At 41.3% G+C, this 25,034-nt stretch overlaps 1 protein-coding gene across 1 annotated transcript in view; it reads left to right on the forward strand.

Moving 5' to 3' along the window:
• Positions 1-2,601: 2,601 nt before the first annotated feature.
• Positions 2,602-25,034, forward strand: part of LOC138715000 (zinc finger protein 493-like) — a 37,300-nt gene continuing 14,867 nt past the window's right edge. The window contains exons 1-4 of the mRNA XM_069847372.1: positions 2,602-2,694; positions 8,521-8,597; positions 19,594-20,998; positions 24,002-24,063. Of these exons, the coding sequence (XP_069703473.1) occupies positions 8,545-8,597; positions 19,594-20,998; positions 24,002-24,063 (1,520 nt within the window). The 5' untranslated portion in view covers positions 2,602-2,694; positions 8,521-8,544. The remainder of the gene's footprint in view (positions 2,695-8,520; positions 8,598-19,593; positions 20,999-24,001; positions 24,064-25,034) is intronic.

The raw sequence follows: 25,034 nt of genomic DNA on the forward strand, positions 1-25,034 counted from the left end.
ACGGGAAACCCAACAGAGAATGAGTTGTCCTGAGAACAAGGCAATTGGCTTACTGTGTGATTGGAATTCTCGAGAACCCATCAAATCGACCCTTACAAGATATATGCAGTAGGGCATCCTTGCAAGAAAACTTGGGGGTTGATTATTGCATTCTGGATCTTTCGAGCGTTATATTTGTAAGAAGTGATGGGGTACATCAGTGCATTTCCTTCCATCTTCCCCATTCATTCATTACTACTTACTTACTTACTTACTTACTGGCTTTTAAGGAACCCAGAGGTTCATTGCCACCCTCACATAAGCCCGCCATCGGTCCCTATCTTGAGCAAGATTAATGCAGTTTCTACCATCATATCTCACCTCCCTCAAATCCATTTTAATATTATCCTCCTATCTAAGTCTCGGCCTCCCCAAAGGTCTTTTCCCCTCTGGCCTCCCAACTAACACTCTATATGCATTTCTGGATTCGCCCATACGTGCTACATGCCCTGCCCATCTCAAACGTTTGGATTTAATGTTCCTAATTATGTCAGGTGAAAGATATAATGCGTGCAGCTCTGCGTTGTGTAACTTTCTCCATTCTCCCGTAACTTCATCCCTTTTAGCCCCAAATATTTTCCTAAGCACCTTATTCTCAAAAACCCTCAATCTCTGTTCCTCTCTCAAAGTGAGAGTCCTAGTTTCACAGCCATACAGAACAACCGGTAATATAACTGTTTTATAAATTCTAACTTTCAGATTTTTTGACAGCAGACTAGATGACAAAAGCTTCTCAACCGAATAATAACAGGCATTTCCTATATTTATTCTGCGTTTAATTTCCTCCCGAGTGTCATTTATATTTGTTACTATTGCTCCAAGATATTTGAATTTTTCCACCTCTTCGAAGTATAAATCTCCAACTTTTATAGTTCCATTTCGTACAATATTCTGATCACGAGACATAATCATATACTTAGTCTTTTCGGGATTTACTTCCAACCCTATCCCCTTACTTGCTTCAAGTAGAATTCCCGTGATTTCCCTAATCATTTGTGGATTTTCTCCTAACATATTCACGTCATCCGCATAGACAAGAAGCTGATGTAACCCGTTCAATTCCAAACCCTCTCTGTTATCCTGAACTTTCCTAATGACATATTCTAGAGCGAAGTTAAAAAGTAAAGGTGATAGTGCATCTCCCTGCTTTAGCCCGCAGTGAATTGGAAAAGCATCAGATAGAAACTGGCCTATACGGACTCTGCTGTATGTTTCACTAAGACACATAAAGAGTCATACAATATGCAAGCAGCTGTTGTTGCTTCAGACCACTAGTTCTTTACTATAGCGTTACCATTTTAAGGTACAAATCTATTTACATCCTTGGGTCGTAATCAAGTCGTACGTATCGTATAGCAGAAACTTAAGTGATGACGTCATTTTCACACCGAAAATGAGGGTCGAAAGCTGCTGTGAGAGTGCTGGCTGGCAGAGATGTGCGGACAGGTGGGATCGTTCGAGCGAGGTGGAAGGGGTAGGTGGCAGGAAGGGGAAGCACATGGATCTCATTTCTGTGCGTTTCCTTACTGATTCACAGAAATAAAAAGGCGAATTTTCGTAAGGCCGAATCAGTGAGGTTAGATTAGTTTAGGCTTTTGGTATGCCTTGGAAGAAAGGCCACATTCTTAGACAATTGTAAGTATGTGCTGTCACTGATTCGAGCTTACGAAAACTCGCTCTTTTCTGTCATCAGTAAAAACCGGACGAAAATGAGATGTACTGTATGTGCTGCCTCTCACTGTCGCCTGTCCTTTTCACCTCGACGGAGTTGTTCCGTCAGCCTACATCTGTCCAAGTGTCCACCGGCCTCCGCCCCCTACTTTCACAGCAATTTCCGACTCTTATTTTGGATGTGAAATTTGCGTCGGCTCTCATTTTTTTCTTTACAATATCTATGAATCGCTTAGAACACAAGAAAATATACATATAAGTATTTGTACCTTAACGTGGTAACGCTATAGTAAAGAAATATTTATGAATAATTTCGAGGGAAAAATTGTTCCGGGGCCGGGAACTTTGGTTAAACGTACCAACGCTCTACCACTGAGCTACCCGGGAACTATACCCGACACCGATCCAATATACGTCACTGTTCGTTAACAGAAAACCACAATTTAAGTTACACAGAGTTAGTGTGCACTCAATGTTGGTTGCTTGAAAGTTGTCAGCCCACTTTGAGGTCTGTGGACATAAGAGGGAAAAATTGGATCGGTGTCGGGTAGAGTTCCCGGGTAGCTCAGTGGTAGAGCGTTGGTACGTTTAACCAAAGTTTCCGGGTTCGATACCCGGCCCCGGAACAATTTTTCCCTCGAAATTATTCATATCAACTTCACAGGGAGTTATACCTGATAGCTTGAGTTGCAAGAAATATTCATGTTTTTTTTTTTTTTTTTTAACCAACAAACCTCTTGCAACCTCGTAAGTGATACCAGTAAAGGCATCTGCCATGAGATAACCAAGTCGGGAGATAATGGGGTAGGGTGGCTAGTTCCTTTCCCGCCCAATATTTGAGATGATCGGACTGCAAAATTCCGTTAATACTCTACACGATTAACACTCACTGCAACAGGATCGCTGAATTTAAGTTACATATTAAAGTGCAAATGGCGGTTCGTTGTATCAGTTGAATGCAGCGAGTTGTATAGAAAAGGAAAGGTATTTGTTTTCTATTAATGTTCTCTCGTATTCGTGATATTAGAATTGCGCTAATGTTTGTCTTTGGCACCCTTTTATTTTTAGAATATGAATGGCTGTGTGACTGCTTGGTGCATTCTTGATGTGTGGCATGTTTCTAACTTCCTAAAACGCTCTGCACCCGCTCTGCACCTCTCATCAAAAAGGAAAACTGGGAAAACTTAAGTTCTAACCCACTGGCAGGTATGTTTCACTGGTATAAACTTTGCCAGTCCCATCAGCTTACCATTGGGAGAAACTGCAGTGTCTGCCTTAACCTCAAAGTTTTTTATCCAGAGGAATTTGAGTGTAATGAAGGTCAGTTCTTGGGATTTGTGCCCCTGGATCAAAGAACAACAAACAGTTATTAGCAAGGGACCGCCGGTATTTTTACAAGATATGTGACAAGGTTAATGGGTTAATTTGGGGGGAAATCTAGTGACAGTCGGCCTCGGTAGCGTAGTTGGTATAGCACTGGTCTTCTATGCTCGAAGTTGCGGGTTCGATCCCGGCCCAGGTCGATGGTATTTAAGTGTGTTTAAATGCGACAGGCCCATGTCAGTAGATTTACTGGCATGTAAAAGAACTCCTGCGGGATAAAATCCCGGCACATTGGCGACGCTGATATAACCTCTGCAGTTGCGAGCGTCGTTAAATAAACCATAATTTATATATTTTGTATCTAGTGACATGAGGCCGAGGAATATGTGAAAAGATTTCAATGATTTAAGATTCTCGGCCTCACGTCACTTAGATGTCCTTGTAGAAGACCGGCGGTCTCTTGCTAATTACCCAACAGACAACAGAATTTTCTGTATTATTTAGAGTGAAAGCGACAAAATAAGTGCATAATTATAGGGACCACTAAAGTTAACAATTGCCTAGATTGCCTATTAATTCACTGAATGAAATATTTTGTAAACATAGGCGAACAGTAGAAAATTATCTGTGAAAACTGACACATTTGCACTTTTCTCGTGTTATGCATTCGCTGCCATTTCTGGCATTTACCTAGAGATAGGATGGGAGCCAATTGTAAAGTTTGTTCCACACTTAGGCCTATATCTTTCTTGCAGTCAGTTATACTGTGGGGATTGTTGACTGATGCCAATACTGAGGAAGTGCTATTTTTATGGTACCTGGAAGTAATTAATACTGTCTTGGTAAATACAGAGGGTGTGTCGTGAACTATGATGAGTGATAGATGTGTTTAAAACTCTACTTTTTGTTTGCATTTTTGGGAAATTATAGGGCCTACCATTTCCTCCCCCCCCACTCATCCCTTAATTTCTGTGGTCCATTGTCTCTACATTCCTGCCTTGTATCATCACTCACTCACAGAATTGTGGTAATTCTCCAGAAAAGCTACACCAAAGAAGGCACTTTTTTATATTTCATTGGCTTGTTTAAAATGAATAGATATAATGATAAACACGAAATTTTAGTTTCCTGTCAGAAACACTGTCGACATAAAATTGATTTATATTTTGGCCTGTCTGTATATTCTAATGCAATATTGTAGCCCCCCCCCCCCCCATACTTGTTGCTAATTACCAACATAACATGCGAGAGATCGAGGACACAATCCTAGAGAAACTGACCATTTCCCTAGTAATTCGTCCTGGACCTCTCATGTTATGTTCGTGATTAACAACAAATATGGGGTGGAAGGGCTACAACAGTGCATTATAATATGCAGGTATCAGATGGCCCGGGATCGAATCCCGGTCGGGGCAAGTTATCTGGTTGAGGTTTTTTCCGGGGTTTTCCCTCAGCCCAATACGAGCAAATGCTGGGTAACTTTCGATGTTGGACCTCGGACTCATTTCACCGGCATTATCACCTTCATATCATTCAGACGCTAAATAACCTAGATGTTGATACAGCAATAAAATAAAATAAAAAAAAAAATATGCAGGTGGCCAGGGATTAAAGAGAATTAATCTGTGTTCGTCCATGGTCTGGAATTTAGGTTAAGTTTAGATTTAAGACCTCTCCTGGTGCCACATAATCATCAGCATCCTATCATATCATCGAGTTACTGTAACTCCGACTTCCAAGTGCCCCAACCTCAGAAGTAGATTACACCTGAGCCACTGCCAAGAGGTAAGACAAATGTTGAAAGACAACCTGATGGAATTGCAGAAAAAAAAAATACAGGTAAGTATGAAAAGATTTTTATATCGAAAGTATTTGTGACAGGAAATTAAAACTTCGTGCTTATCATGACTATATTTCTTAGAAGCCAATGAAGAAAAAAGAAAATTGCACCTTCTTTAGTGTACGTTTCTGCAGAACGCAATTATTTACATTAACAGCACCGTGGGTTTACCATATTTGGCACATATTGATGATAGCATCTGATTGTGGGGATTGTGTTGCACTGTTTACCATCTGCCAGCTTGCATTTCAAGAAATATTTCGTCTTAAACTTTAGGTTAGATGAGGTTGATATGAGGCCAAGGAATGTGGCAACATTAGCGTCAGATGAGGCAAGAGTAATTGAGGACCGTTTTTGCAAAACTTGCTAACTGAAAAAAACTAAATTTTACAGGAGAGACAAAACACTATAGTAAGCAAGTTTTGCTGTATCTTTCACTTATAGCAGAAAGCAAGTTTTAAAAAAACGATCACACTTACGACACAGTACAATGAAGAGAAATAACCCAATTTTACTAAGACGCCTTGAACATCATGTAGAGGCCTGCCTTATGTTAACGAATCCATCAAAATCTCAATTTTGCAATTAGCAAGTTCTGCAAAAACAGTCCTCTATTATGTACAGTAGAAAGAATCCTGCTAGGATATAGCTGATATGGGGCCAAGGAATGTGACAACATTAGAGTCAGATGAGGCAAGGGTAATTATGTACAGTAGAACCCCACTAGTCTGAACATGCCAAGAGAGAGCGAAAGAAGAGGAAGGAAAAAAATAAATAATTGATTAAATAGCGATCTTACTTACTTACTTACTTACTGGCTTTTAAGGAACCCGGAGGTTCATTGCCGCCCTCACATAAGCCCGCAATTGATCCCTATCCTGTGCAAGATTAATCCAGACTCTATCATCATATCCCACCTCCCTCAAATCCATTTTAATATTATCTTCCCATCTACGTCTCGGCCTCCCCAAAGGTCTTTTTCCCGCCGGCCTCCCAACTAACACTCTATATGCATTTCTGGATTCACCCATATGTGCTACATGCCCTGCCCATCTCAAACGTCTGGATTTAATGTTCCTAATTATGTCAGGTGAAGAATATAATGCGTGCAGCTCTGCATTGTGTAACTTTCTCCATTCTCCTGTAACTTCATCCCTCTTAGCCCCAAATATTTTCCTAAGAACCTTATTCTCAAACACCCTTAATCTCTGTTCCTCTCTCAAAGTGAGAGTCCAAGTTTCACAACCATATAGAACAACCGGTAATATAACTGTTTTATAAATCCTAACTTTCAGATTTTTTGACAGCAGACTGGATGACAAAAGCTTCTCAACCGAATAATAACAGGCATTTCCCATATTTATTCTGCATTTAATTTCCTCCCGAGTGTCATTTATATTTGTTACTGTTGCTCCAAGATATTTGAATTTTTCCACCTCTTCGAAGGATAAATCTCCAATTTTTATAGCTCCATTTCATACAATATTCTGGTTACGAGACATAATCATATACTTAGTCTTTTCGGGATTTACTTCCAACCCTATCGCTTTACTTGCTTCAATTAGAATTTCCGTGTTTTCCCTAATCGTTTCTGGATTAATAGCTTACATAATTAACACGAGTAAGATCGCCATTTAATCAATTATTTATATTCAAGTGTTAAAAGTAGTGTACGAAAGATTCAACATGGAAAAAAATAATACACTGCTCTCTTAAATTGACTGAGCATATTGGGAATTAAGTCAATGGCTTTCACAAAATGCGCTATGAAATGTTTCACATAAAACAATTTTTTTCTAGAAAAGGAAGCAAAAACGAGCAAAATTGTATTAGACTTTTTTGTTTGAAATATCTCAAAGAATAACCCCTTGAAATTACTGGCATTACTAATGGTCCACCCTGTATTATTACTTTTAAGTTTTACTTAGTTTACAAAGTTAGTGCATAAAGTGGTGTTACTGATACCTTTACTTCCAGTGGTTTGCACTTATCAGAGTCCCCAGCTGCCAGGTACAAGTGGCAAGGTTGGGCAGGGTGTGATGAGTTATATTAGTGACAAGTTGACTCACTGTCGGAGTTCTTGTCACGACACTGCAGGTTACCCAGATTGTGTTGCTGTAAGGTTAAAACAAATAAGCGTATTCAAAATTCGTAAAGGAATGGACAGAATATAGTAATTTTAAAACCACTTGGTAGGTGGAGGTGATATTGACATAAAATGTAGCCTCCAGGATTGTTTCATGATTTTAAACGTATAGTCATATCTGACAAAAAGAAGAAAAAATATTCGTAAGCTGTATGTGACTCTCCATTGTGAGACTTCTCAGAATGAAATATACAGAGTGTTTAAAAAATACGGGGCATAATTTCAGGTATGTATTTCCCACATGTAGACAATCAAAATAGTTCATTACAACATGTGTCCGGAAATGCTTTATTTCCGAGTTATGGCCTTCACAACATTGAAATTCACCGGAACGTTTTTCTTTCCGCAGGTCGTTGCCGTCAAAGGAGACATTAAGAGGGCACTCTGACAGATCATTCCGAGGCGAAGGTTACATTCAGTGTTGTGTAGGTACTTGAATCGAAGGTTTCCTGATCGATGGATAGGTAGAGGTGGCCCAATTGCTTGGCCTCCACGCTCACCTGATCTGAACCCTCTCGATTTCTACTCTTGTGGGCCATTTAAAATCATTGGTTTATTCGTCTCCGGTGCCTGATTTGGAATCCCTTCGGAATCGAATTGTGGCATGTTCTGAGGACATACGCAATACTCCTGGAGTTTGGGATCGTGTTTGCAGGTCAATGAGACATCGATGTGAGGTCTGTATTCAAGCAGGAGGTGGACATTTTGAACATCTGTAATGACAACGACCTGCGGAAAGAAAAACGTTCCTGTGAATTTCAATGTTGTGAAGGCCATAACTCGGAAATGAAGCATTTCCGGACACATGTTGTAATGAACTATTTTGATTGTTTCCATGTGGGAAATACATACCTGAAATTATGCCCCGTATTTTTTAAACAACCTGTATGTCCAGAGATGTTGAGTCATGCCAGTCAGTTTGGCTTAGAGTTGTTAGTGAATTGATATGTTACTCAGTTTTGTGTTAAAATTGAAGTATCCGCCATTTGTGACAGTATCAGTAGCAAACTGAATGTATGTTTGGCAGAAACCTTTCCTCTTTACAAAAACAACATGTAGATATATTGTTCGCGTAGGCTTCCGCGGCTGGTGTACATGGTGTGTGGATAAGCTTCAGGGCTTCTACCGCGTTGTCTTGGTGTTATTGGCTGACGTTTCGACCGCTGTGTTGTGGCCATCTTCACCAAGACAACGTGGTAGAAGCCCTGAAGCTTATCCACACACCATGTAGATATATTGCTGGTGTTTTTTTCGTAACACCTTATACATGTTTACAAATATTTCAGAGTACAATTTTTAAAGTGTTCTTATACTTTTATGAAACATTTGTGTTTCTTTTTTTTTTTTTCATTTCATTTGTTGTATTTATTCCATAAATCTTACATTAGCATTGAAGCTATAAGATTTGGAACAAATCAAGATTTTACAAGATTACAATTTTTTTGGTGAGATGAAGTACCTGTTATATTTACTTAATCTCAGTAACATTTTTCTTCTTTAGGAAGCATCATGGAATTTGCATAGTATGAAAGTGGACGTGATTCTAGACATGAAGAAGGAAAGTAGCTTGTCAGAGATGTAAGTATCACATACATTTTTCATTTCCTTGTTTCAATTGTGTTGTAAGAAGCAAAGTTATAAACCTTACGTAGTTTGTCTTCTTAAAAAAAAAAAAAAAAAAAACTTACGAAATTCAGCATTTGGGACATTGATATGTGGGATGAGGAATGATCTCCAGTACTTAAAATAGAACTTAAATATTGTTGGAAAAAACATGACCTGGAAATCAGTATTAAAAATATAGCCTATATAGGTTGTAAGTCCTTCTGTGGAAAATGTCCTGTTTCTAATGAAATATGCTTAACAATAATAACAAACGGAATAACTTTCTCCTCCATTCACACGTTTTGCACTGTCCACTGAGTTAGCTCTGTGGTAACGCATCTGCCTCTAGACTATCCAGCCCGGGTTCGATTCCCAGCGGGATCAGAAGTTTTCATGTAAAATTTTTACCTCGGGACTAGGAGAGATGGCGGTGCACAACTTCTAATCACTAGATTGTGCACCAATATGCCTGGGTTAAATCCCAAATCTCTCTGCAGTGCATATGAAGAGAAGAAGAGAAGACCTATATCACTGTTGATAGTGATTTGTCCGTTGGACGGGGATGTTAAGCCTGGTGGCCCCCTTAGTGCTATTTGACAGGAGTAGGCTACGTGCCGGCACCGGGTTTCCCCTTCTTCCTTCCTCGACTTCATCATCATCCTCACCCATTCCCTACGCATACACTCAACCTAGCATATGACATAACTCTTCACAGATACACATCATGCATAATGTGGCCAGCTGAAGTGATGTGCAACTTTAAAATGGGTCACAGTCCTGTCATCTATCCGCAGTATGCGGAACCCGAATCACGCAAGTGAAGTGGGCATTAGATACACATACATACATACGTTTTGCACTATAAGAAAACTTAAAAAATAAAATAATGTGATTTTTAGTAATTACAAATAGGGCCTATGTTATTTACTCAATATTATCATTTATAATATTTCGCAGATGTAATAAAATGTAATGTAAATCTAATACAAATCAAATATTTAGTATTACACACAAATATTTTGTATTTATGTATTTTCAGAATATTGTGTTGAAATAGTAAACACTAAATAATGTTTATATACTTACCAACTTTATGAATCATGATAAAATTCAAAATTAAAGCACAAAAAATTAATGTATTTTTTACTGTGTGTGGAATATGTATATATTATTATAACATGAACGAGTTTGTAATGAAAGCACATTTACGAATGGCTTAGCTTAATAAAAATCAAATAACACAAGACTTATAATACAAAACATCATTTTATAAATTATGCACTCAGCACTCTTCTGATTCTATGCAGTGAGTTTCATTCGGTCTAAATTTGTTTACGCGTCTATATTATTGCAATCCAGCAACAATTAAATACAAGAAGTGTTAAATAGCCTATACCAATGAAAAAAAATCCATAAGAAAGTCGCCAGTCACAGCTATATCTACACAAGTTAATGTATTATTGACAACCTATTAAATAATATTTCATTTTATGATGCTAATAATTTATCCCCAAACGTAATATATTTTTGCACGATCGTGTTTTTTGCTGTATTTACAGCTATTGCTGTTAGACCTTGAAAGTTAGAATTCCCACACAGACACTTGTTGCTAGGGAAACCATTCTTCATAATATAAAAGTATACTGAAATAGGCCCATTAAAGTGCACTTATTGTTACTTAGTTACTATTACAGTGCAGTTTGGGAAGGCTTTGGAATAATACTGCTCTAAATTTTTAATGCAAACTATATTGTATTTGCAATTTTAAAAATATCGTGCAAAAATGTTATACAGTACGTTTGCAAAGTGCATTACAAAATCTTGGAAATTGAAAAACTCTCTGTGCTCATTTTTCAAACTTTCCCTCGACTTCGTAAAAAGCACTTCCCAAATTTGTACCGGTATCGTAATATACTATTATCTAATTGTAACTAATACTGGTGCTTCTAAAAATTCAGCAGTAAAGAATATGAAGTACAATATAATACTCCATTTGACAGAGATATAATTAACATACAAATTAAAAAAATTACCTTATTCTGTGAAAAATTGCTAAGAAAATTAAATTAACTTAATAATGGTCTAAATAACGATCTAAATAATGAAATAATTTTCCATTGTTAATGTCTTAAATAAACAGCTGAATAGATTATAAAATGAAATGTTACAATATCTAAAAGAAAAAAAAAATACTGTATTATTAATTTAAATGTAAAATTCCGTATTATATACATCTGTCCGCGTATTTTTTAAATTAATACATACCGGTACATAAATTTACCAATATAATTTACAAAATTAATTTTAGGTGCTATACACATTATATAAATTATTTATATCATCACAAGTGTATATTTAAGGAAATATGTATGATGGAAATCGTTGTTATCAGTAACAGGCTTCTTATGTTCTACCTTCTTGTTTGGGGACAAAAAAAATGGCGTCACAGGATAATCATTTTTTTTTATTCTCCTCCCTTCTGCACAAATTATCTGGACCGATTGTAAAGAAACGTCACAGGTCTTGACAGTGACTGACTGTGTTGATGATACGATACTTTTAATGTCCTCACTGTTCTTTCAAGAAACAGTGAATTTGATAAATAACACCTTAAGTATGGCTTCTGGTATCAGGGTATGACTGAGACGTGATAGCAATTACAGTACTTGGATGATTGGTATTTAAAAATACTGTTTATTATTATTATTATTATTATTATTATTATTATTATTATTATTATTATTATTATTATTATTATTATGAGATATACTGTATTTGCGAACAAACTGTAGCACGGTAATATTACAGACGAGCACTTGTCAATAACTAACATTCGAGCAGAGTGACACAAAGGTGAGCCATTTGCATATCAAACCAAAAACCCATCTATTTATTCTTTCTGTAGTATAAGACGAGAATGGCACATGAAAACTTTTTGTGTAATGAAGTACTTACATTAAGCCGTATCACTTTGTTCAAAATTTATTTAAGCAGCTAGAAACATGAATATATAATATTGTGATTTTTATTTCAACTCAACAATAGGATTTTATTCTTCCAACAATAATTTCTTTCTACAATTCGCCTTAAACGCTCTCGTCAACAATAGAATTTTCACTCAACACAGTATTCGTTATAGCACTCCACTGACGGCAATGACAATTTACTTGGACTACTACGAACAACAATGAACTGTTAATCTTAACTAATATTTACAAAGCACTATTTACAAATCAGAACTATCAGTTCTCAGTTCACAGTTCTTCTATCTAAGTCACTCGAGTTCACAGTATCTCGAACCACAGACCTTCAGAGACAGTTCACTGTACTCGAACTCAGGTCCCTCCAACTGCGGTCCCCTGCACTCGAACTCAGGTCCCTCCAACTGCGGTCCACTGCACTCGAACTCAGGTCCCTCCAACTGCGGTCCACTGCACTCGAACTCAGGCCTTCGGATGCTGATACAGTTGCGGACGCACACTCGAGTCGAACTCCAGTACACAAGACTGGCTTGCTTGCTGTGGCTTTCTCACTGACTGGCTGACTAATCAACTGAAAACTGCTCGAGTTCGCTGGCTTTTCTTCTTTTATAGCGAAATCATAGTTGCGAGAAATTTCTACAGGTGTGCAGAGAATTATCTGGATATCTCCACTTCGACGCACTTCTCGAAGAGTCGGGAGAGTCCGACCCCCCTTTTCCGTACGCAGCAGTTGCGCGTGCGCACTCTCCCTCGTCGGGTAGGCCCTTTCCCCTCTCGCCGCGCGCCGTCCCTCAGTGCTCCGTGAAGCCCGCGCGATCTGCTTTCTTGTGGGACGCTGGTCGTGAGTTCGAATCTCACGTCGCTGTCACATTGCTCCCTCCTTAGGGCTGCTCGTCCCGGGCAGTCCCTTGGTAGGCTGCTAATCGGTCCAGATGCACCACCATCATCTTCCCTCGAGGTTGTCGCTGGATGCGGTACACCACGTCGTTGATCCGGGTCACCACGCAGTATGGTCCATCCCAGGCACGCTGCAGCTTTGGTGATTTCCCTTTGGTCCTGGTAGGTCGATACAGCCACACCAGGTCGCCCTCCTGGAATCCTGCAGAGTTGGCTAATCTGTCGTAGCGCACCTTCATCCTGTCGCTGGCCATCTTGAGGTGCTCTCTGGCCAGTTGGTGAACTCCATTCAACTCCTCGGTGAGTTCTGCCACATAGTCAGTCGCTGGCTGGTCGGCGCTGGGTGGCGTGCCAAACAGCAGATCACAGGGCAGGCGCAGCTATCTCCCGAAGACCATGTTTGCCGGTGTCATCCCTGTTGTATCGTGGACCGAAGCTCTGTAGGCCAAGAGGAACAGTGGAACTCTGGCATCCCAGTCTCGCTGATGGTTGGACACCACCTTCCGCAGGTGCTCCTCCACGGTTTTCATGTATCGTTCCACCATGCCGTCGGACTGTGGGTGGAGGGGAGTGGTCCTGGTTTTATGCACCCCCAGACGCTCGAGCAATTCTCCCATCAGGTTGGATTCGAAGTTGCGCCCCTGATCGCTATGCAATTCCCGGGGCACCCCGAATCGGCAGATGAAGTTGTCAAGCAGCGCGTCGGCCACCGTCGAAGCCTCTTGGTTGGGAATCGCGTACACCTCTGGCCATTTTGTGAAGTAATCCATGGCGACTAGCAGGTAGCGGTTCCCGCGATCCGTGACCGGGAACGGTCCAGCAACGTCGATGGCGATCCTCTCAAAAGGAGCTCCCACGTTGTACTGCTGCATGGCTCCCCTGCTGCGTGTCCTTGGTCCGCGACTGGCTGCACTGGTGTCTCATCTTCGGCACCATTGTTCCGTGTCGGCTCTCTGATGCAACCAATAGAACCTCTGTCTTAACTTGTCCAGCATCTTGTTGGCTCCCAGGTGGCCTCCAGTCACTCCAGCATGAGTCTCCTCCAGCACTTCCTTCACCTTGCTCCTGGGCAGGACAAGTTGTTCTATGCGGGTCCTTCCATCGGCCGACTCCCAAATCCTCTTCAGGATACCGTCCTTGACAGTGAAGGATTCCCACTGGGCCCAGTAGCTCTTGTAAGTGGTGCTGCGGTTGGCGATATCGGCCCATACTGGTCTCTGGCCGGACTCCACATCACGTAGTAGCTGTCCAATGTTTGGGTCCTCCAGCTGCTCCCTCCTTATGGCGGCGTTATCCCATCCTGGGCTCGGCTGGGCGGCAATTGCTCGGACTGCGTGGGCGCCATCCCGCTCTTCCACTTTCAGGAAGTGTTTGCAGCCATCCGGGCACGGACGTCGTGATAGGGCATCAGCGTTGGAATGTTTCTTCCCTTGTCGGTATTCCGAGGTGAAGTTGTACTCCTGCAGACGTTGAACCCAATGGGCGGTCTGCCCCTCCAGATTCTTGAAGCCCAATAGCCAGGTGAGTGCAGAATGGTCTGTCCTCAGATGGAATTCCTGGCATGCAAATATTTGTGGAAGTGCTTCAGGGCTTCCACAATGGCAAGAAGTTCTCTACGCGTCACACAGTAGTTTCTCTCAGCCTTGGATAGTGTTCGGCTGAAATAGGCAATCACCCTCTCTTGCCCATCCTGTTCCTGAGAGAGTACTCCGCCAATGCCTACGTTGCTAGCGTCCGTGTCGAGCGTGAACTTCCTTCCAGGGATGGCATATCCCAGTACAGGAGCAGTACGGAGCGCCTCTTTCAGCGACTGGAAGGATGACTCCGCCTCGTCTGTCCACTGGAATTGTCGTTTCTCCTCGGTCAGCTGGGTTAGAGGCTTAGCGATGTTGGCGTACCCAGCTACGAACCTTCTGTAATAAGTGCAGAGGCCGAGAAAGCGGCGCAGCTCCTGCTTGTCCCTCGGTCTCGGCCATCCTCTGACGGCTTGTAGCTTCTCCGGGTCCGTGACCACTCCGTTGGTCCCTACTACGTGTCCCAAGTAGTTGACCTTCTTCTGGAATAGATGACATTTCTTCGGGTTCAACTTCAGTCTGGCTTGTCGCAGTCTCTCGAACACTTTCCTCAGGTTCAACAGCTGTTCGCCGAAAGTCTTGCCCACCACGATGACGTCATCAAGGTACAGCAGACAGGTGTCGTATGTCAGGCCTCTCATTACGGACTCCATTAGTCTCTGGATTGTAGCCGGGGCATTGCAGAGGCCGAACAGCATAACGGTGAACTGCCATAGTCCCTGGCCTGTAGAGAATGCCGTTTTCTCCTTGTCCTCAGGATGTAGCGCCACCTGCCAGTATCCTGACTTGAGATCCAACGTCGAGAACCACTCTGCTCCAGCCAGGGTGTCCAAGGCGCCGTCAATTCGTGGAAGGGGAAAGCAGTCCTCCTTGGTGACGTCATTCAGTTTTCTGTAGTCCACGCAGAAACTCAGGTCCCCATTCTTCTTCTTCACCAGCACCACAGGTGATGACCAAGGGCTGTCGGATTCCTCGATGACCCCTCTTGCTTTCATTCCCTCCAGTTGGCTGTCAATCTCCCTCTGTTTAGCTAGAGGGACGCGTCGAGGAGGTTGTCTGATTCGGCGAGCATTTCCGGTGTCGATGCGGTGCTGAACTTTCTCCGTTCTCCCGTAGTCATTTTCAGACAGACTGAACACGTCTTGAAATTCTGTCAGTAGATCGTGGACTTGTCTTCTTTTTCTTTTGTTTAAATTCTCCGCCAATTCTCGAGCCTGCTCTTTCAGTGATGGGTCTAGATCTGGACGTGGTCGGTGACACTCCTCGTTATCTGCCAGAGACGTCACAGACACCACCGGCTCGATGCTACCTAGTACAGTTCCACTAGGCACCTCCTTGTCCCGATTGGTGACATTCAGGACCCTCACCGGTACCACCTTCTGCTTCGGGAGTAGGGATCTGGCCACATAAACCCCATCTATCTGAGTTGTTTGCGAATCGAGGAGCAGGTTTCTCTTAGGTTGTCCGTCCAGTCTTGCCGTCACCACCATCTCGCAGCCTGCTGGGATTGTCACATGATTCTTCAAGGTGAGTCTGCTGCCCATGGGTTGGTCTTCGACGTCCCTCAGGAACACTTCATCCTGACCAAAACGCAGGATACGGCGCCTTACGTCCACCGTTGCATCGAAGAACCGCATGGCGTCGAGTCCCAGGATGACGTCTTCAGTGATGTTGGCGACGAACACCCACATCTCCAGTCTCCTCTTTCCCAATGTCAGATCCAGGAAAACCTCTTTTTGGATGGGCAGGTTCTCGCCTGAGGCAGTACGTAGTTCATACCGGCGCAGCGGCGTCCTCCCAGGTAGGCCACGCACGACTTCCGGTCTGGCGATGGTGAGCGACGCCCCGGTGTCTACCAGTACTCTGCATGGGCGGCCTCTTATCCATCCGTCAGCAATCAGCCCTTCGTCGCATCTTCTGTTAACCGTCTTCAAGATCAGCCGAGGGGATGGTGATGACGGCGCCGACGTGCCCCTCGTCGCATCGGCCCCTTTTAGTTTTCCTGTTTGTGACCAGATCGGTCACAGTCCCTCCTGAAGTGCCCAGGTTCGCCGCAGGATCAGCAGGTAGGCACTCCTCGTCTTCGTCGTTCGGGTGATTTTGGCTGACGCTCCTCGACGTCGGCCGCCGCGACGCTCCTAATCCGGTGCGACGTCGAGACGTTCGCCGTCAACTTTGCTGCCTCCATCCTGAGGGCCGCCGTCAGAGCTGCGTTGATGGTGCGATGCTCTGCCAAGAGTAGCTGTTGTCTTATTTCCGGGTCTCGAACTCCGCTGCCGAAGGTGTAGGCCGCCTCTCCAGCGATGAAGTCAGTAGGCAGGCCCCTGAGGGCCTTATGGGCCAGTTGTTCCACCGCCATCGCAAATTCTTGCAGGGACTCGCCTGACTGTTGGACCCTCGTTTTCAGTTGGGTCCTGAATGCTGCCGCAAGTTGATGGTCACCATAACGTCCCTCCAAGGCCGCCATAATCTCAGCGGCTGTCCCATCTTCCGGCACGCTGTGAAGAATCTCCGACGCCTGTCCTTGAAGCGCGGTCAACAGCTGGGTAGTCTTCTCCGCTGGCGTCCACCCATTATGTGCAGCGGTGGCCTCGAATTGGCGACGGAATATCGCCCAAGACGTCGTACCGTCGAACTTCGGCGTCTTGACGTTGTAATGTCTGGCTGAAGGCGATGGTTCCGCAGGGCCACTATATGGAGTCCTCAACTCTGTGGCCGCTTCTTGCATGGCACGTCGAACCTCCTCAGCAACTATCTGTTTATGTTCTCTAGCCTGGCGATCCACCAACGTGAGAATGTGCTTGTTTTCCTCAGCGTATTTGTCCATCATCTCACTCGTCTTGTCCAGCAACTCGCTCGTCTGCTCTTGACGACGCTCGAGATCGCGGATTTTGCCATCGAAATGGTCTACATCCTGTCTCAACTCGGCTACTGTCTCGTTTATAGTTGTAAAATTCTGGTTTAGTTTATCCAAATCGGCCTTAAATTCGTCTTTCACAATGGCGACAATTCCATCTACGTGGGCCGAAACGCTTTCAATTTGCGTAGTGACGTCATCTTTCACTCCGCTTATGTCACTTTTCATCTCCGTTTTCACTTCACTTATGTCACTTTTCATCTCCGTTTTCACATCACTTATGTCGTTCTTAACCTCACTGATGTGCCTGTTCATGTCGTTCATGTTATCTTTTACTTCACTAATGTGCATGTTCATTTCTGCTTTCATTTCTGCGATGGCTTGCAGGATCTCCTGTAGGTTCTCCATTGTCGATAATGTCCCGATTCTGACACCAATGTGAATTTTATTTCAACTCAACAATAGGATTTTATTCTTCCAACAATAATTCCTTTCTACAATTCACCTTAAACGCTCTCGTCAACAATAGAATTTTCACTCAACACAGTATTCGTTATAGCACTCCACTGACGGCAATGACAATTTACTTGGACTACTACGAACAACAATGAACTGTTAATCTTAACTAATATTTACAAAGCACTATTTACAAATCAGAACTATCAGTTCACAGTTCTTCTATCTAAGTCACTCGAGTTCACAGTATCTCGAACCACAGACCTTCAGAGACAGTTCACTGTACTAGAACTCAGGTCCCTCCAACTGCGGTCCCCTGCACTCGAACTCAGGTCCCTCCAACTGCGGTCCACTGCACTCGAACTCAGGTCCCTCCAACTGCGGTCCACTGCACTCGAACTCAGGTCCCTCCAACTGCGGTCCACTGCACTCGAACTCAGGCCTTCGGATGCTGATACAGTTGTGGACGCACACTCGAGTCGGAACTCCGGTACACAAGACTGGCTTGCTTGCTGTGGCTTTCTCACTGACTGGCTGACTAATCAACTGAAAACTGCTCGAGTTCGCTGGCTTTTCTTCTTTTATAGCGAAATCATAGTTGCGAGAAATTTCTACAGGTGTGCAGAGAATTATCTAGATATCTCCACTTCGACGCACTTCTCGAAGAGTCGGAAGGGTCCGACCCCCCTTTTCCGTACGCAGCAGTTGCGCGCGCGCACTCTCCCTCGTCGGGTAGGCCCTTTCCCCTCTCGCCGCGCGCCGTCCCTCAGTGCTCCGTGAAGCCCGCGCGATCTGCTTTCTTGTGGGACGCTGGTCGTGAGTTCGAATCTCACGTCGCTGTCACAATATTCTAGAATTATCTGGAATCGAAGTTCGAAATTAAAGAGTATGAAAGAAAGGACCGAATATCGAACCCTCTCCAGTAGTCAAAACATTCATACGAAAATATCACTCTAGCTAAGAGCCGTGAACTATCCTCGAGAGATCCACGTATTATAAATGTTTGTTTCTTTACTGAGGTGCATTGTAGGAGTTAATGTATCAATTAGTCTACTGAACCTATGTCTATGTATTATTCTAGCTGTTTCCATTCGTTACTAAAACTAAAATACAAGTATTATATTAATGTACTGAAGTACATATGATATTTCCATGCAGATATTCTGTGTCGTCATACGGTGAAAGAGTAATGGAACAGAGAAAAATTTTCTCCGGCACCGGGATTTGAACCCGGGTTTTCAGCTCTACGTGCTGATGCTTTATCCACTAAGCCACACCGGATACCACCCCGGCGTCGGACAGAATCATCTCAGTTTAAGTTCCAACTCTTGGGTTCCCTCTAGTGGCCGCCCTCTGCACTACGTCATAGATGTCTATGAACGTAGGACTGAAGTCCACACATGTGCTGAGGTGCACTCGTTATGAGTGACTAGTTGGCTGGGATCCGACGGAATAAGCGCCATCTTAAATCACGAAGTGATTTACACATATATATATATTATATTAATGTACAGAAGTACATACTGAGAGGATTCTGTCCAACACCGAGATGGGTATCCGGTGTGGCTTAGTGGATAAAGCATCAGCATGTAGAGCTGAAAACCCGGGTTCAAATCCCGGTGCCGGAGAGAATTTTTCTCTGTTTCATCGTAAAATACAAGTGCTGCAAGTTAGGGAATTCCAACGACGAAAAGAATTGTGTGTCCACCTCTAGTTGTGTTGTGCGTGATGCCTAAAACAATTTATGAATGGCTTGAATCAGATACCTTGTATAAGCCGGTAGAACAAATAAAATCAGAAACATTAGAAACATTACAGTGACCAAACTTAATCGTGTCAACAGTAGTACCGGTAATATTTAAACAGTTGGATGATCTTCATTTGCCATCATGTATTGCAATATTTAGAATTTCATCAGTTTCGAGTTGTTGGATCCTTATGTTTTTCTTATGTTAAGGCAGAGAGAAAGGTGATCCTTTTCTTAGCTGTAGTAGGCCTAATTATTGCATTGAAATTCTGTATTTTTATTGAATTTTTATTACTATATTGTATTTCAGTAGAAAATTATTATTTATATGAACTGCCCTGGACACGAGCTTGCTTAGACGGGTGTGCGCTACATCTATTCTGTGTATTAATTTTGTTCTGTAGTATGTAACAAATACAAATTCGGTACAAATACATTACTTACCTTTGATTTACAGGCCTTTACAGGTGCATCCCCACGATGTGAGACCCAAAGAAGAAAGTGATGCATGCAACCCCACCACAAGCCAACCTGCAGAAAGGAATAAGGCACTTAGAGATGTGAACAGTACTTGTTCAGATAGCACTTCGATTGAGAAATATATAAGTATCATATTTTCTAACAAAAGAGTTACCAATCACCAAAATCAACCACAGAAACCCCCTGAAGGGCCTTTCAAATGCGACACTTGTAGTAGGATTTTTCCACGATACCATCAACTTCGAGAACACGCATTCATTCATAAAAACGTGAATCCTTTTCAATGTGATATATGCGAGAAGAGTTTCGCGCGACATTTTAACCTTCAAAGACACAAGTCTTTGCACAAAGATAAAAGCAACAATTTCACATGCTATATTTGTGGACAGACTTTTGCGGAATTTATCTCTTTGCAACAACACTCAGAAAGTCGGAGTTGTAAAATTAATTGCAACATCTGTGGAAAGATTTTTGGACATCAACGTGGTGTTAGTAAACACTATGCTACTCATAGGCGTCATAAGTGCAACTCTTGTAATAAGAGTTTTATATATTTGAAACAACTTGAACAACATGCATTGAGTCATGAGGACGACAATGAATACACAAAAGAGGAAGAGGAGACTCCTGCAAACGTGAAGGCTTTTGAATGTGATATATGTGAGAAGAGTTTCATGGAACATGCTGACCTTGAAAAACACAAATCCACACACAAAGAAAATAGCAATAATTATGCATGCCATATTTGTGGAGAGACTTTTGCGGAATTTATCTCTTTGCAACAACACTCAGAAAGTCGGAGTTGTAGAATTAAATGCAACATCTGTGGAAAGATTTTTCGACATCAACGTGGTGTTATTAAACACTATGCTACTCACAGGCATCATAAGTGCAACACTTGTAATAAGAGTTTTAAATATTTCAAACAACTTCAACAACATACATTGAGTCATGAAAACAACAATAAATACACAAATGGGGAAGAGGAGAAACACACATTGACTCGTACAAACGTGAAGGCTTTTGAATGTGATATATGTGAGAAGAGTTTTGTGCGACATGTTAATCTTCAAAGACACAAATCCACACACAAAGAAAATAGCAAGAATTACGCATGCTATATTTGTGGAGAGACTTTTGCGGAATTCATCTCTTTGCAACAACACTCAGAAAGTCGGAGTTGTAGAATTAAATGCAACATCTGTGGAAAGATTTTTGGACATCAACGTGGTATTAGTAAACATTATGCTATTCACAGGCGTCATAAGTGCAACTCTTGTAATAAGAGTTATGTATATTTGAAACAACTTCAACAACATGCATTGACTCATGAAGACAACAATAAATACACAGATGGGGAAGAGGAGGAATCGCTCTCAATTGTAAGTAATTACAGCATACCTTTTTTTTGTTTTTATGCTCGACCATGCCGAAATGTAGTAATTATACTCCTGGTAGTAGCCCTTTAATGCACCTCATTAAAGTACACCTATTCATTATAATTCAGTTGTTCAGCCAACGAGAAATCACCATTGTACCATTATAAAACCGCAAGTATCGATTATTCTCGGATAAGCAATCGAAAGACAATTAGCGAAAAGTGACGGAGGCTGGAAATCCAATACTGTCGCAGAAGATTATGTTCTGTTACTATAATAATTAGCGTTAATTGTAAATAATATTCAAATAAATTCAATTTGTCATCTCGTTTTTCAATTCTAAATCAATTTCCAGGTTATATCAAGACTAATGTTCATGTTATTCTCTAGATTATATCAAGTTCAATGACATTCGTGCCTCGGAAAAAATCAATACTTTCGCGTCTGCGCACATCTCACAATTCAGGTCAGTTCCGCTCCTCACATAACCATAACATGAATACTTATGAATAATTTCAAGTTAGAAATATGGTCGAGCATAAAAAGTCGTATGAAACTTGCCTATAATGGTAATTAAGATGCTCGTATGAAAATTATGAAACTCGCTTGCGCTCATTTCATAAACAAACATACTCGCGTCTTAATTACTACCATTATAGGCTCGTTGCATAATGTACTGTTATGATTCCATAATCAATAAAGCATACTCCCTTTTATTTTAACTGTTTCCTTATCTGTCATATTTCTTACACAAGAAAGGTATTTCTTAAACACTATGGTGGTTGAATGGTCAGATTTTTGGCCTGTCATGCAGGCAGCCTGTGTTCGAGTTCCCTGCCTGACCTGTGATATTTCATATGAAAAATTCATACTGAAACTTGCAGCAATGGACAGTGTCACAGATGAGCATTTTTCGAGGATTCTCCCATTTCCCCAGTATGTAGGCATTTACATCTGCCATCATAATACATTGGGTGCTCTGGCTGTATTAAGTAACAAAAAAATATTTGTCTTAATACCCTGTTGAGCCTCATCATTTTATTTATTGCTAAATATGGCAGCACTGACAGCGGCATTAGTACGATTGTAATTTTCTGGATTACACTGTTGCACATGATATCACTGTTATTCCTTAATGAAAATTGTTCAATTTTGCGTTAGAACAGCAGCTGCATATATCAAATGAAAACCAGTTTGTGTTTAAGCTTCGTATTCTATGCAGCCATGGAGTATACTATGGATGGATACTGGACCCATTAAATTGTAATTTTCCAGGAAATATCATCAATTTCAGTCTGATTAAATGTTAATATAATGACAGTAATGAATGTACCAAGTTCATGAGCATGAGTATGTATTGTTTCTGGGGGTACTAGAGTGATTTTTGTATTAAAAAATATGTATCTTTGTTCTGTCCCGTGCTGTGGTGTCGTGGTCTAAGGCATCCTGCCTAGGACTTGCGTTATGGAATGCGCGCTGGTTCGAGTCCTCATGGGGGAAGAAATTTTCCCATGAAATTTCGGCCAGTGTATGGGAGCGGTGCCTACCCAGCATCATGATGCACTTGGGGAGCTACGATAGGTAGTGAAATCCGGTTACGCAAACCAGCTATAACCGCACGATACCTCCATTCTGGTTGGATGATCGTCCACCTCTGCTTTGGCATGTGGCCGTGAGGCCAGCAGCCAGCTGGTTGATCTTGGCCCCTTGTGGGCTGTAGCGCCACGGATTGTATCTTTGTTCTAGCAATAAATTATTATTATTATTATTATTATTATTATTTTAGTTGGTTATTTAACGACGCTGTATCAACTACGAGATTATTTAGCGTCGTTGAGATTGATGATAGCGAGAGGAGGCTGAGGATTCGCCGTAGATTACCTGGCATTCACCTTACGGTTGGGGAAAACCTCGGAAAAACCCAACCAGATAATCAGCCCAAGCGGGAATCGAACCCGCGCCCGAGCGCAACTTCAGACTGGCAGGCAAGCGCCTTAACCAACTGAGCCACGCCATATTATTATTATTATTATTATTATTATTATTATTATTATTATTATTATTATTATTATTATTATTATTATTGATCTAAATGAGGGGTAGAGCAACAGTGAATTGTTCAGTAATTGAGCAGTTTGGACTTTTTTCATAGCTAGTTGTCAAAAATATATAACCACACAACGTTTCGAAGAGTGGATCTCTCTTCGTCTTCAGGTGAAACCTACTTGGATTAATCAGACAGGTTAGCTGTTTGTAACAATTCCCAGAGTAGGTTCCTTTTCACCTGAAGGTGAAGAGAGATCCACTCTTCGAAACATTGTGTGTACTGGTACATATATTTTTGATAACTTGCAATGAAAAAAGTCCAAACTGCTCTATTATTATTATTATTATTATTATTATTATTATTAATTTGTTTTTTCCTTAAACTGGCAATTCACTTAATGTTACGAGGCTATAATGAATCGCACATTGCTTTCATTTCAAAACTTCTCATGCTAAATAACTATTTATTTCAATTAGATTTAATTTAAACAATAACACGTCAATTTAAATATTGAGGGGGAAGTTTAAAACAAGTGTTAATTGCATTTAGGTTTCAGTCACTCCCCACCTCAACCTATGTACCATAAAGTAGGATCCTTACAAATTATAAAATATATGGCAAATTGGTATCATAATTATTCATTCATATTTTTATAAAATATCCGTTTTTCAGTTCTTGTTATTTTCATTGCATATTTCATGATGCTCTCGGAACTGGGAACTTATTTAGCATTGTTGTAATTGATTAGTAATTGCATGATGAATCCGATGATTTTTCGAAGGGTAACGTGACATTCACTTTACATTTTGAGGAAACATCGGAGAAAACTGAGCCACGTAATAACTTCAAACGTGATTCAAACCCGGTGCTCGAATGTAGCCTTGGATGATTAGCCTGGGCTATACCCATGGCCTTCTTGCTACTACATTCACTACCTCAAACATATTTTCTTTGTTTAGGAAGAGTCACGGAATGAGGAAGGCACCCAGGATACAATGCCAGATGTGATAGTGACTGATACGTGAGTATAGTGAAGAATTTAAGTGTAACATGAGGTACAAAATTCCATAGTAGTGCACAGTTTTTAAGTCCTTTATGATTGAAATATCAATTCAGTGTTCATTTCCTTTCTTTGCTTTCAGTGTAGCAATTTGCATAAGAAAAAATTAATTCTAATGTGTATCTATACAATGTAGAACGTGATCTAAGACAGCTTGATAACAAGTTTTGTGGATGCTATGTCAGTAGTATATGTTTTGCTTGCTTAATAGCAAGATATGCATTACAACGGAAATGATTAATATATAACAGTGCAAGAGGATCGTATTTGATGTTCTGAGGCCAATTCCACAAAGCTAATATTGCTGTCTTTACTAGCGACAAATTCGTAAAAAAAAAAAAAGGGTCATTTTTCTTGCATAAATCTATACAGGGTGGATGGTAACCTCTGCATCAAAATTAAACTGGTAATAGATCATGAGGAGAGATTTGGAAAATCTAAATAAGTTTTTCTTTAACATTCACCATTTTAGAGGAAATCGTTATGTTTCTATGAAGCATTTGGCAACATCATGGCTGCTGCAATAATGCTAAGCAAGCACGGCCTGCACTCCTTACCTTCCCCGCCCCCTCTGCTGTACTCCGCTGCAAGATTTATTTCAACGACTTTCGCTATTATTCAGTTTAAATTCATGGCTAAGTTTAATTTGCAAAAAAAGGAAAAAAAAAAGATTCAAGAGATTAACTGTTCAGATTATTTTCACCTCTCTGCTTATATAGCAATCAGCCATTTCTTTCAGGCCATTACCGCAATAGAGCACTGCAAACATTGGACAAAGACTTTTGCTTAACGGTGCTTCATCGAAGGAAAAGTATAATAAAAGTTTTGTTATATTTAACATTAGATCACCTCTTAAATTTTGGTGCAGAGGTCACTGTCCACTCTGTATTGGTAAATATGTGACAAGTGATAAGCACTGTTAATTACTGTTT

The sequence above is a fragment of the Periplaneta americana genome, chromosome 2, assembly GCF_040183065.1.
Source record: "Periplaneta americana isolate PAMFEO1 chromosome 2, P.americana_PAMFEO1_priV1, whole genome shotgun sequence".
Taxonomy (NCBI): domain Eukaryota; kingdom Metazoa; phylum Arthropoda; class Insecta; order Blattodea; family Blattidae; genus Periplaneta; species Periplaneta americana.